The sequence below is a fragment of the Onychomys torridus genome, chromosome 22 (assembly GCF_903995425.1).
Source record: "Onychomys torridus chromosome 22, mOncTor1.1, whole genome shotgun sequence".
NCBI lineage: Eukaryota > Metazoa > Chordata > Mammalia > Rodentia > Cricetidae > Onychomys > Onychomys torridus.
In genome coordinates this window covers 38761447-38775107 of record NC_050464.1, presented here as the reverse complement: position 1 = coordinate 38775107, position 13661 = coordinate 38761447, and the positions used below count along the sequence as shown (strand labels likewise).

The 13661-nt window shown below is 51.0% G+C and overlaps 1 protein-coding gene across 1 annotated transcript in view; it reads left to right on the top strand.

Moving 5' to 3' along the window:
- Acacb (acetyl-CoA carboxylase beta) overlaps window positions 1-13661 on the top strand; it is a 53968-nt gene that overhangs the window by 16286 nt on the left and 24021 nt on the right. The window contains 10 exon segments of the mRNA XM_036171672.1: window positions 79-179; window positions 980-1068; window positions 1169-1293; window positions 4915-5028; window positions 5134-5247; window positions 5788-5877; window positions 8388-8506; window positions 9505-9642; window positions 9901-10000; window positions 10089-10196. Of these exon segments, the coding sequence (XP_036027565.1) occupies window positions 79-179; window positions 980-1068; window positions 1169-1293; window positions 4915-5028; window positions 5134-5247; window positions 5788-5877; window positions 8388-8506; window positions 9505-9642; window positions 9901-10000; window positions 10089-10196 (1098 nt within the window).

Here is a 13661-nt window from a genome sequence, read left to right as displayed (position 1 = left end):
CCTCCCTGGGAGCCTGTGGTGGGTCCCTCATGATCACGTGGCTGCCAGTGTGCTAACCTGTTCTGTGTTCTTATCTAGATAGCCACCATCCTGGACTGCCATGCAGCCACCTTGCAGCGGAAGGCGGACCGTGAGGTCTTCTTCATGAACACGCAAAGTATCGTGCAGCTGGTCCAGAGGCAAGTACATCCTGGTCCTCCAGGGTTGTGAGCAGATGTGTGAAGCCCTGGCTTCCACTCCCTGCACAGGTTGAGAGGGTGAAAATGAAATCCATCCATGTTAGAAATACTGTAGAAGAGAAAAAATGGAGAGGAATACCGCATTGCATTTGTTTCAAGAAGGAAGGGAAATTTACAAAAAGTATTTTGGCAAACATCTTCAAGTTCGGCTTTTGAAAACGTCTTTGTGTGTCACATAGGTCATTGGAAATTTTTGTTTCATGGTTAAAATCTGCTAAAATCAGCCTTCCTCTTTTAGTAGCTCAACTCTTAAAATTTTCCTTCTCTCTGGGCCTGTTTAGAGGCTTGATCCTAGGGACCAGGCCAGCCTGGCCTCTGGCTTGATGAACCAAGAATTCATCAAAGTCATGGCTCCACTGACCTGCCCCGCTGGCACTAAGAGCCCACTCCATGTTCTGCTAGGCCTGAGGAGTTGGAGTGTGCCCCTGTTCCTCCCCGTTCCCCCTCCCCCTTCCTTTCCCCCTCCTCCTCTTGCCATGCTGATTGTACCAGGGCTTTGCACATGTGGCTGGGGACACGCTCCGCCACTGAGCTGCATCCCAGCTCTTAGTTTTTCGGGACAGGGTTTCTCTGTATCGTGCCATCCTCAAACTCGAAGCCTTCGTAGGAAGGGTGCTCTGGCAGGCATGGGCCACCATACCTGTGCTTCCCTTCTGGAAGCCATAATAGCTCTAGCTGAGACATCTAGGTGTTCAGGAGGTGGTGGGCATGGTGGCAGTGGCTGCTTTTGGTTCCCCCAGGTACCGCAGCGGGACCCGTGGCTACATGAAGGCTGTGGTGCTGGACCTCCTACGGCGGTATCTGAACGTGGAGCATCATTTTCAGCAAGGCAAGAGATGCTACCCGCTGCTGGGGTCAGCCACAGGTTCTGGGCAGGGCAAGGGGGAAGTGCCAGCCTCACCCTCCGGGGTCTCCTGTCTCCCCCACAGCCCACTATGACAAGTGTGTGATCAACTTGAGGGAGCAGTTCAAGCCAGACATGACCCAGGTGCTGGACTGCATCTTCTCACACGCACAGGTGGCCAAGAAGAACCAGCTGGTGATCATGTTGATAGTAAGATGGGGACCAGCACCCAGGTGGGGGCGTGGCGGGGGCGTGGCGCGGTGGCAGGGGCGGGGTGGGGCGTGGCGGGGCGGGGGCGGGGCTTTCCTTCCTCTTCCTCCTCCTCTTCCTCTTCTTCCTCCTCCTTCTCTCTTTGCTCCTCTCTCTCCTCTTCTTTCCCCTGTTCTCCGTTCTGGCATGGAACCCGGGTCCTAGTCCTGCTAGGCAAGTGCTCTGCCACAAAGCCACATCCCCAGAACAGTCCCCAACTATTTTCTAGAAAGGGCTGGAAGTAAAAGTTTAGACTGGCAAGTGGTTTAGTCTCCAACCTAACTGCTTGAATTTGCCACTGTTTATGGTGTGACTGCACAATAAAACTTTGTTTGTAACAATAGGCGGTGACACTGAGCACCTGCTCTGTACCAGGCCCTCTTGGTGGCTTTGAACAAATATTAATTAGTTTTAAAGATAATATGCTAAATTCATTTGGTTATTATTATTGTTGCTAGTTTTAACATTAGGGCTCCCTATGTGGCTCAGCCTGGTCTTGAACTCCTGGCTAAAGAGATTCTTCTACTTAAGATTCCCAAGCAGCTGGGACTAGAGAAGTGCATCACCATATGCCATTATTACTAAGTTCTCTCCAACTCCAAGGGATGTGGACTGCTGTCACTGTCCTTCGGCAGACCACAGGGAGCTAATTGGCAGTCTTTCACAACTGAAGACTTTCCCTTTGATAATTTGTGTTTTAACACAAAAGCAACCAGGCCAGTATGATAAAGTCCAGCGGTTGGGGGCTCAAGGTTGGCACAGGAGCCTTCAGCACAGGCTCTCATTACTTGTACAGTTTTGAAGTTTTTCAAAATTCATTTTTGGGTCAGGGTTCCTCAAAGGACTGTAATATGTAGCTAGGACTGGAAACTTATGCCCAAAGAGATTCTGTTTAATCTGTGGGCTCAGGTCAGAGCTGGATGTGGTGGTGGGCATTCTGAATTAAACTCCCTGTGAGTTTGAGGCCAGCCTGGTCTACATAGTGAGATCTAGGCCGGCCAGGGTTACTTGGTGAGTGAGAACTGTGTCTGGATAGATAGATGGATAGATAGATAGATAGATAGATAGGTAGATAGGTAGATAGGTAGGTAGGTAGATAGATAGGTAGGTAGGTAGGTAGATAGATGATAGGTAGATGGATGGATGGACAGACAGATGATAGATGATACATAGATAGATGGATGGATAGACCGACGGATGGACAGACAGACAGACAGGCCTGGTCTGTGGGTTATCCTGATGCTGCTGGCTCCTGTGTGCATGTTGACTCTCCTGGCCATGAGTTCCCTATGTGCCGCATAATCCAGCCTGGCAAGAACAGTGGGATAGCCCCAGTCATGTTGTAGTGACGGCACAGATGAGATCCATGGTTCCTTCCAGCTTTTGATTCTTTTCATTAGAAAATAAAGACTTTTCATACCTAATGCATTTTGGTGCTCAGGGAGCTGGATTAGTGACTTAGCTGACAGAGGCCACTTAAGAAGGAAAGGGTCACTATGGCTCTCCTGAGCGTTCATCATAACAAGAAGTCTTGGCAGACACAAATGAATGCCGGCGCTCAGCTCATGTGCATTCAGTCCAAGGCTGCAGCACAGGGAATGATGTCACCCACATTCAGGATGGGGTTTCCCCCTCAGTTAACCTCGTGTAGAAACAGGCCCAGAGCTTTGTCTCCTAGTGGAGTCTAGATCCTGTCAGGATGGCAATATAGATCATTTGCATCAGAGACTTCCCAATGGAACGATGACCCCCTAATGAACTTCCGTCCCTGGTCTTGGTTCTCAGTGTTGTTCAGCGGTCACAGGACGTTAGTGACTAGGAAAACAGAACAGAATGCTGTCATCAAACGTGTAGGATACTGGTTGCTTCCTAGAAGTGAACAAGAAGGAGAGGGTATTTTAAGCTGTTGTGTGTGGAAGGCTGTGACCTGGTATTTCAATGCTTGCATGTGTACGTGCACGCTTGAAGGCAGGAAGAGAGGCCGGAAGAGAGCATCAGATCCCTTGGAGTTGGAGTTACAGATAACTTACGTGGGTGTTAGGAATGTAACTCAGGTCCTCTGCAAGAACACTGAACGTTCTTTGCCACTGAGCCAGCTCTCCAGCCCATACAAAGTATTCTTTGAATGCTGGACCTCTTAGAAAGCCTAGCTGCTGGACAGCTCCTGAGCTCTGTGCTCTCCTTGCAGGAAGGGGACAGCTGTTTGATCCTATTAGGACTTGAGAGGGAGACAGTGACAGGCTGTTCTTGGAGTTACAAAAGCAGCGAGCGCTTGTTATGACCGGGACAAGGCATGCGGATAGGTGAGAGGTGACTCAGCCCACTCTGTAGGTAGCAAGGTGTCTTAGAGGACAATGTGGGCTGATATGGGTGGTGGCAGGCGGTGGCGGCCGGTGGCTCGGCAAACCTGCTTCCTCCCATCGCAGATCTGTGGCTGTGTAGGGAGCCCCTCCTCTGAGCTGTCCACCAAGCCCCTCTTAGAGTGAAGACACAAGGGGGGACACAGGGGCCATGTGCACACAGCAGTCTGCAGCAGAATAGCTCCTTGCTTGGCAACTGGGATGCGTGCCTGGCCAGGGAGATGGCTCAGTGGATAAACCTTGTTGCACATGTGTGAGGACCAGAGTTTGGACTCCCAGCATCCACAGAAAAAGCCAACAGATATGGTGGCCCACTTGTAGTCCCAGGGGAGATAGAGATAAGGGATCCCTAAGGCAAGCTGCCTAGGGGACTAGCCAAATCAGTGAGCTCCGAATTCCAAGTTCAGGAGAGACCCTGATGTAGATGTAACCGTCTTGTTAAATAAGAAACACAGAACCAATTGCAGAGTTAAAAACCACGAGGTCAGGCAAGAGCGGAAAACCTTACCCTCCACTGCTTCTGCTGCCCTTCCTTTCCGCAAGGGACCTACTTCTGTGTGTCCTATCTTTTTTATAGATTTTCTGTTCTGTTTTCCCATTGGTTATAAACCCAGCCACATGATCTCCTCGTTACTGCCTGTTTGTACAGACCTCCAGGTCTTCTATGGTTGGTATTGAGATTAAAGACGTGTGTCTGCCATGCTGGCTGTGTCCTTGAACTCACAGAGATCTGCCTAGCTCTGCCTCCCAAGTGCTGGGATTAAAGGCATGCACCACTACCGCCCAGCTTCTGCTCTGGCTTGCTCTGACCTCAAGGCAACTTTATGAACATACAAATAAATCACATTTCAATACAAATAAAATATCACTATACCCTGACTCAGAAAATACAGTGGAGGGTAATGGAAGGAGACATATGAGGTGGTCTGGTCTTGCTCCCACATGGGTGCGTATGTGTGTGCTCACCAACACACACTTAGCACTCCCCTGCCCTCCTGTACATGGTAAAGGGCTCTGCTGTGTTGCTCTCCCCATCAGACGTGAAGGTACATGAGTCAGTGAACAAATATGTGTGAGTGAATGAGTGACAGGTACCCATGTTCAAAGCTGGCTGGATGTATCCAGAGAGTTGAGGTTAGACCCCACTCCTGACCGGCCAAGTGCTGGCCAGATCCCCTTGGGTAAAGCAAAGCCAACCTGGGTTCTGCCGTTGTCCCTGAAGGATGAGCTCTGTGGCCCAGACCCTGCCCTGTCAGACGAGCTGACCTCCATCCTCAACGAGCTCACGCAGCTGAGCAGGACCGAGCACTGCAAAGTGGCCCTCAGATCCAGGCAGGTGGGTCTCAAAGCGTGTCAGTGTGTGTGTGTGTGTGTGTGTGTGTGTGTGTGTGTGTGTGTCCCTCTCACCTCCCCAGTCCTCCTTCCTCTCTCCTCCCTACAGGTCCTGATCGCCTCCCACCTCCCCTCCTACGAGCTGCGGCACAACCAGGTGGAATCCATCTTCCTGTCTGCCATCGACATGTATGGCCACCAGTTCTGCCCAGAAAACCTCAAGGTGAGTCTTTGGGACCATGGGTTTTCCTTACCCTCGAGGAGCCCCCAGTTTAATGACATAAAGTCCAGGGTGGCTAGGATGGTCCCAGGAGACATCTGCACGCTCTAGGAGTTGCAGGAGTGGAAACCTGTTCACAGGCTGCATGGGGCAACAGGCTTTAGGCATTCCTGGCCAGTACAGGGTTTGAATTAAGGTGTTCTAGAACGTTCCAGGAGGCACGAACCCTTTGTGTAGGGGTGAGGGGTGAGACACTTGGGCCTCCTCTTCCCAAGCTCTTGCCAGGGCCCTGGCTTACTGTAAGCTTCTAGGCACCCATTGGCATTTGAAACTGGGACCTTGCCCTGGGCACAGTCACACACACCCCCACTCCTGCATTGTCCCATCTCTCAAGGCTGTGTGCAAAGGAGTCCCCTGCATTGGAAGACACTGACTACAGTAGTGATTGGGACACAGCCCACTTGTGCCTCCTGCCCCCTGCCAGCTCCTGGGTCAGACCCGCTCATGTCCTGTTTGCTTTTTGGCCCCTTCTGGTTCCCGTAGAAATTAATACTTTCGGAAACAACTATATTTGACGTCCTGCCAACTTTCTTCTACCACGATAACAAGGTCGTCTGTATGGCGTCACTGGAGGTACGTAGAAGCAGGCCGTCTAGAGTGTTTGCTGCCTGCCCACCCCACGGCCCGACCCTGAGCCATGCACCTTGCAAACTTGACCTTTTCTCTCCAGGGAAGGGGGTTATTATTCTCCTCTCACAGAGAAATAAACTGAGCTCAGAGCAGTGAGGTGACTTTCTCAAGGCCACATAGCCAGAGACAGCGTCACACCTTATCCATCTTCTTGCAAAGTCCATGCCAGGAATACTCTCGTGCCCTGTGGCACCAAAGGCTCCTCCAGACAGGGCACAGCTCAATGCCACACCCCTGTGCCGAGCCAGACGCACCTTGTCCAAACTTCTTACTCATGAGTATTCGGTATCTCGGAAAGACTTTGCTGGCTGGAGCAGAGAACCCAAGGCGGCTCCCTTGGGGCAGGGAAGGGCTTCTCCTGTGGGACATCTCTGGGCTCCCTGAGCACAAGAGCCCAGCCATGTTCAGGTCCTCTCGGGAATGCCGTTTGCTTCTACCTCTGCCCACAGGAGGCTCGACTCCCGCCCTCAGAACCTTCCTTAACCCTGGACTGAGTCCAGTGACTGACAGTCTTATCTCACCCTTGACCCTCAAGCTTCAAGTCTCCACTCCTCATGAGCCCCCTACCTTTTCCTGCATTTTTTAGATCCCATGGGTCACCAGCCCTGCATCCTGACTCTCCCCACCTCCCTCTGCCATGCCAGGTCTGCCTAGGTCTTCCAGGAAGACTAGTTTGTGCCTTTGAGCACGTGGTGGCCACAGGGGGCCCTGGGCTGGCAGTTGTCACTTTATAAGGAGTTCTTCTGAGGCCCCACTCTCAAGGCCAGCGCACCCCATCAGACGTGGTTCTGACAAGTGTTAATGCCTGCTTGTGTCTGTGAGGGCTTTTTCTAGGATATACACTTTAAAAACTTTTAGTTAGTTAAATTCATGTGTGTGTGTGTGTGTGTGTGTGTGTGTGTGTGTGTGAGTGAGAGAGAGAGAGAGAGAGAGAGAGAGAGAGAGAGAGAGAGAGTGTACCACGGAGACACTCATGGAGGTTAAAGGTCATCTGCTCAGGTGTGGTTCTCCATTTCCGCCTTGTCTTTTTGAGGCAGGGTCTCTCATTTCTGCTGCCAGGCTGTGTACTAGACTCTGAGCTTCTGGCTGGGTCTCCTGTCTCTGCCTCCCTCTCACTGTAGGGATGCTGGGATGACAGATATGGGCCACCACATCTGGCTTTTTACCCGGGGTCTGAAAGTCAAATTCAGGTGGTCAGGCCTGCACGGCAGTTGTTTTTCCCCAGTGAGCTGTCTCTGTGGCTCCAGGATGTACTTCCATATGTTCCGGTTCTCTATCAGGCACGTTGACTGAACGCGATTCAGCTTTTCCCTCGTGACTCAGGAGCACTGGGAATGTACAGTGGAGGCTCCGTCTCTTGATGAGACAGACGTTGATTTTGGTTTTTTTAAATCCCTAAATGGGTTGGGGTCCCCAAACACACTCCAGTTCAGTGATTTACAAGGGCACACAGGGACTCAGGCCATGATGGTCACAAGTGTGTCGCACAGAATGGAAGGTAGCAAGGGGGATGCTGATGGGGTCAGGGCGGGTCTCCTGAGGTCTCCTCCCCGGGGGATCACAGTGAGTGCTGACACGTGTGCAGTGTAGTAACCTGGGAGGCTCACGAGACACCAGGTGGTTTTAACATCCGGGGTTTTTAGTGGGGACTTGGCACCGTCACCCTCTGTCTGGTGTGTGGTAACATCAGAACTATGAGGCTAAAAGCACATGTCCGTTATGGAGCATCAAGGTGTTTAGGCCCCAGGAGCTTTATTGGAGAAAAGTAGGAATCTGCCTCAAATCCAAGCTCCCGCAGCAGCCTCCCACAGGACAGCACTGAGGCCTGCTGTGCTACCCACGGCTCTCTGATTCCCACATCGGTTGCAAAGGTCTAGGACTGCATGGGCCAATATGGCCGCCACTCATTTGTGTTAGTGAGCACTTGAAGCGTGGCTTGTCTGCATTGAGCCTGTGTGCTGTATAAATTACACACCACTCCAGAGACTTAGTGTGGAAGAAAGGATGTAAGACACCCCAATACTGTATTACATTGATTGCATGTTGATATGAAAATTTCTGGGGTATCTGGGGAAAGAGAAAATATAGATTATTTTTTCCTAAGTGGCTACTAGGAATTAATTAAAATTATGTGGCTCTCATTACATTTCGGTTGGTTTGAGTGGAGTTGACAGGCATGGGCTGACACTGCCACTACTTACTTCTTTAAATAAAGTTTTATCGGAACACAGACAGACACTTTCTCATGACGGCTTCCGTGCTGCAACAGCAGAATATAGGACTGCGGCAGAAACGATGTCTCCCAAGGTCTGAAACGTTTGCTGTTAGTCTCTTGAGAAATCCCCTGTCATGCAGCTTCGAGAGCCCGCAGAGGTCCTGTGCACACAGCCCTTCTTCACCCGCTCAGAACCCGCTGGTCTCCGTGAATGCCCACTGTCCTTCTGCTCTGGCAGGTGTATGTGCGGAGAGGCTACATCGCCTACGAGTTGAACAGCCTGCAGCACCGGGAGCTCCCAGACGGCACCTGCGTGGTGGAGTTCCAGTTCATGCTGCCATCCTCCCACCCCAACCGGTATGGAGTGGTTTCTCCTTGTTCCTGTCCTCCCTGTCCTACCTATCTCGGGAAGGACCCAGCAGCGTGCCCGGCGGCTGGGGAGCCACAAAGGAGAACCTTCCCCACCCGCAGGTCTCCCGGAGCCTGGCACACGCATCTCTAGAATGGAGGGAATCACCTGTGTCCGTCTCCTGCTCCTTGGCCCCCGTGTGCTGCCTTAAAAGACAGTGAATGAACATGAGGTGTCAGTGTAGCCTCTGGGTCACGCCGCAGCAATTAAAAAAAGTGCTCGGCGTGGGCCTGCGAGATGGCAACACCACACTCGTTGTCATTTAGGACAGGAGGACATTTCCCGAGTCCGAGTTCTCATAGGCCAGCTAAGGGCCACCGTGCAACAGTCCTCCTTCCCAGGAGAGCCAGGGCAGTCCTGGCCTCTGTGCACATCCTTTTTCACACTTCAGGGACTCACCCCTCGCACACCCGAGTCCAGAATCCTCACGGGACCAGACTGGATTGGTTCCTGGGAGCAGTGGCCCTCCACACCCTGAACAGCCACCGACTTTATCCTGAGAGAGATTTGATGGAAGGAGAATGAAGAGGTGGAGGCCTGGAGTAATCCCAGAACCAAACTTGCCTCCTTACCAGCTGCCTAGAGCTGGGGCTCTCCAGGGGAAGCTGAGGCTGGGAGCTTGCTGCCTCTGTGTGTCTATGTTCACCTCTTTGGATTGACCTTGGACCTCTGTTGGGACTGGACTTTGAATGCATCATTCATTCATTCATTCATTCACTCGCTCACTCACGTCCTGGGCTCCTTGTCTACTCCTTGTCCCAAGGATTCCGATGCGACCCCTCAGCACCTGCCCCTAACTGCAGTCTCTCCTTGTAGTCCCCATTTCAGACCCCACCTAGGGAAGGCTCTTATCCTGCTCCGGCTTCCCAAAGCATCCTACACAAGAAGAGCTCTTGGACCGAGCCGGCGGCAGCTGCCTCAACCTCTCTCTCTTGTCACCCCGCAGGATGGCCATGCCCATCAGCATCTCTAACCCCGACCTGCTCAGGCACAGTACAGAACTCTTCATGGACAGTGGTTTCTCTCCACTGTGCCAGCGCATGGGGGCCATGGTCGCCTTCAGGAGATTTGAAGAGTTCACCAGGTATGGTGGAGGAGCTGCATGGCCTTCCCCAACCCCCAGCCATTCATTCGTGAACACTTGGGGCTCCCGGAGACCCAGACATAGGCACAGCAGTTAAGAATTACAGACCCCTTAGGGAGTGACGGGAAAGGTTGGTCCATGGTCCTAAGGAACTTGGCAAGAAAGGAGCCCAAGTTCTGGCATGCTGCTGCACCGCAAGGACCGACCCCATCCTTCAGAGGCAGGGGTCCCTCAGCTCTCCTCTGTCCCACACCACAGGAACTTTGATGAAGTTATCTCCTGCTTTGCCAACGTGCCGACAGACACCCCCCTCTTCAGTAAGGCCCGCACCTCCCTGTACTCTGAGGACGATGGTAAGGTAAGCCCAGTAGATAGTGTGTGGCAGTGGGGAGGGGTAGGCTGTAGCCCCGCCCTCTGGCCCCCAGCCCTCGGTTTTTCTCTTGCAGAACTTTCGAGAGGAGCCCATCCACATCCTGAATGTGGCCATCCAGTGCGCCGACCACCTGGAGGACGAGGCGCTGGTGCCGATTTTCCGTACCTTTGTACAGTCCAAGGTATTCCCAGAGGACAGGCTGTCGTCACCTGCTTGTGTTGCTATCACACAATACCCGAGGCTGGAAAGAAAGTAAAAAGGTTATGGGAGGCCAGAGAGAAGGCTCAGCAGTTAAAGAGCTCTTATTCTTTTTTTGTTGTTGTTCTTGTTTTTCGAGACAGGGTTTCTCTGTGTAGCTTTACGCCTTTCCTGGAACTCGCTTTGTAGCCCAGGCTGGCCTCGAACTCACAGAGATCCGCCTGCCTCTGCCTCCCAGTGCTGGGATTAAAGGCGTGTGACACCACCGCCCGGCCAAGAGCTCTTATTCATACAAAGGACTCAGGTTCAATTCCCCGCACTCACATGACAGTTTACAACCGTCCAGAACCCTGTGGGACCCAGATATACACAGGAGCATAACACTCGTATACATGAAATAAATCTAATCCTTTTTCTTTTCTTTAAAGCTTATGTAGCCCACAGTTCTGTAGGCTGTACCAGCAACTGTGTCTGGTTCTCACCACAGCCCTGCTGTCTCACATGCAAGAGCGGGAGGGGGCGGCACCTGCTCTTGGTATCGCCACCCCCTCACTGAACTGACCCTTCCTGTGAGACCATTGGCCCTCTCCAAGGGTATTGTCTCCAGGACCCAGTGACATCACTTAGAGGCGACACCTCCTCATGCCTTTCACGCTGCAAGGGACTAAGCCTGTCAGTTTCCGTGATACCAGAGGCACAGGTTTCCACGGTAACCATGGAGGTGACAGGTTCCTTCAGGAGGAGGTCTGGGCATGGTGGGGGGTGATGAGCACCTGAGGTGGGCTGGGGGAGTTTCAGAGGCACAGACGGCCGGCCCTAACTCTGCTAGTCCTTGAAACCAGTGCCCTGTGCGGAGGGAGGTCACTGAATGTTCGGACCTCAGCGTCTTCAGCAGTGATGCAGGAAGAGAGTCTCTCTCTCCCAGGATGATTTAGTGGTTGAGTGACCAAGGTTATACACACTTGCCTAGTTAGAAGCAGAGATAAGAAATCGTTTGGGGGAATGGAAACTTTTCAAGTGGTCACAGGTATGTGCAAGCCTGTGGTGGCTGTCCCTTACAGATGTCCTCACGCAGGGTCAGCCATTGTCTTTCCAAGACTTAGAGCTACAGACAGAGGTGAGCAGAGTGGTGGGTATGGCATTGCCAGGCAGGCGGGAGTTCATCACTGTGTGACCTCAGGCAGGTTACTTCCCTCTGAGCCTCGGTTTCTTTATCTGTGAAATGGGACACCAAGATTCCTCCAGCCAGGCTGTCTGAACGTCAATCCTCAACCCTCCTGACTTGGTCTAACCTCATGTCAGGAGTTCCAGCTGTTGACTGTCCATCTGTCTGTGTACATGTGTCCTTATCTGCACTGTGTCTGTAGGAGGGACCTCTCCCCTCCACTGGGCTAGGCACCCTTCAGGGGATGCTTTTTGCTGTTTTCAGGGAAGGAATGCCAGTTAACTGAGTTCCGTTAACGGAGTCGTTGTTTTTGTGGGTGTATTTAGCCTTTATCTCTTTAATCAGCAGTTAAGGCTGTTCACTGAAGGAAACATTTCCAATGCAGACACATCTGAGCAGGTTTTATTTATTTATTTATTTATTTATTTATTTATTTATTTATCTATCTATCTATCTATCTATCTATCTATCTATCTATCTATTTATTTATTTATTTGCCTTTATGTGTTTGTGGAGGTTAGAGGACAACATGTGTGAGTTGATTCTCTTTTTCCATCATGTGAGCCCTGAGGATCAAACCTAGATTGTCAGGTTTGGATGCAAGTGCCTTTACCTGCGGAGCTCTGAAAGCAGGTTTAAAAACAAACCCACAGCCCCATATGCCAGGCACGGATGAGAGGATCTTATCTCCACTCCTCTGCTAATCTCTTCCTGACCCAGCTGACAGTGCTTGCTCCTGGGCTTTCAGCTGCTGCCCCACTGGGTGAAGGGACCCTTTGAACAGCTGCTGCCCCACTATGTGAAGGGACCTCTGAACTGGGGGCTACCTTGCCTGACCACATCAAATGCAGCTCAACAGTTCTTGGGGTTCTTATCTAAGGAGGGTGGTAAGGAGAGGTGGGAGGCTCATCCTTGCAAGGCTGGGCAGTGAGGAATCCCACAGTGTATCATGGGTGCTGCATGGCTGTGGAGAGGAGCCACTCCAGGGGGCTAGGCATGATAGTAGAGTGATTATGTGTTAGGTTTGATGCACTGGAAAGAGGCAAGTTAGAAGGGTATGTGCCTAGTGGGGTACGTGTGTACATTTTCATCGAGACATTTTGCATTAAGCATGTCTGTACACATCCATGTGTGTTCACTCATGCGCTCATATCTACATGCATTCACTCATGCATATACGTCTACATACATTCACTCATGTGTACTCACATCTACATGCATTCACTCATGTTCACACATCCATGTGCGTTCACTGATGCACATACAACTTCCTTAGCAAAGAACTCATGATCCAATTAATACCCACTGTGGTATCGTTGTTGTTATTTTTAAAAAGTTTTTCTTTTAACTTAAAATGTTGTGTATGTGGGTGTTTTGCCTGCATGTGTGTCCGTGTACCATATATGTGCAGTGAGTGCCCTTGGAGGCCAGCAGAGGGAGTCAGATCTCCTAGCACTGGAGTTAAAGGTGGTTGTGAGTGGCCATGTGGGTACTGGGAACTGAACCTGGGTCCTCTGGACAAGCAGCCAGTGCTCTTAGCCACTGAGCCTGTCTCCAGCCCTAGTGTCTGCACTGCCGTTAGTCTATTCTCCTTTAAACCTGAGTGCTGGGATTTAAGGCATGCACCACCATGTCTGGCTTAGAGACAGGCGGATCTCTGTGAGTTCGAGGCCAGCCTCGTCTACAGCCAGGACTGCTATACAGAGAAACCCTATCTCAAAAAAACCAAACCAAATAAAGCAAAACAAAACAAAAAAATCCCTGTGTGTCTGTCACTCAGCTGTCCTTGGTGCATGTGTGTTTCTTTAGCTTATTTTGTTTTGCTGGGGATTTTGTGTTTTGTTTTTTGATATAAGATCTCATGTTGTAGTCCTGGCTAGCTTAGAACTTGCTATGTAGCCCGGACTGGCCTTGGATAATCCCTTTGTCTCTGCTTCTCAAGTGTCAGGATTACATATGTGCGCCATACCCAGCTTTCTTTCTTTTTCTTTCTTTCTTTCTTTCTTTCTTTCTTTCTTTCTTTCGTTCTTTCTTTCTTTCGTTCTTTCTTTCTTTTTTTAAAGATTTATTTATTATGTATACAGAAGAGGGCGCCAGATCACATTACAGATGGTTGTGAGCCACCATGTGGTTGCTGGGAATTGAACTCAGGACGTCTGGAAGAGCAGTCAGTGCTCTTAACCTCTGAGCCATCCCTCCAGCTCAAAACATTACTTTGGCTCTCATAGAAGGTACTGGTTCTTATTATTTTTTTCCCCAAGACAGGGTTTCTCTGTATAGTTT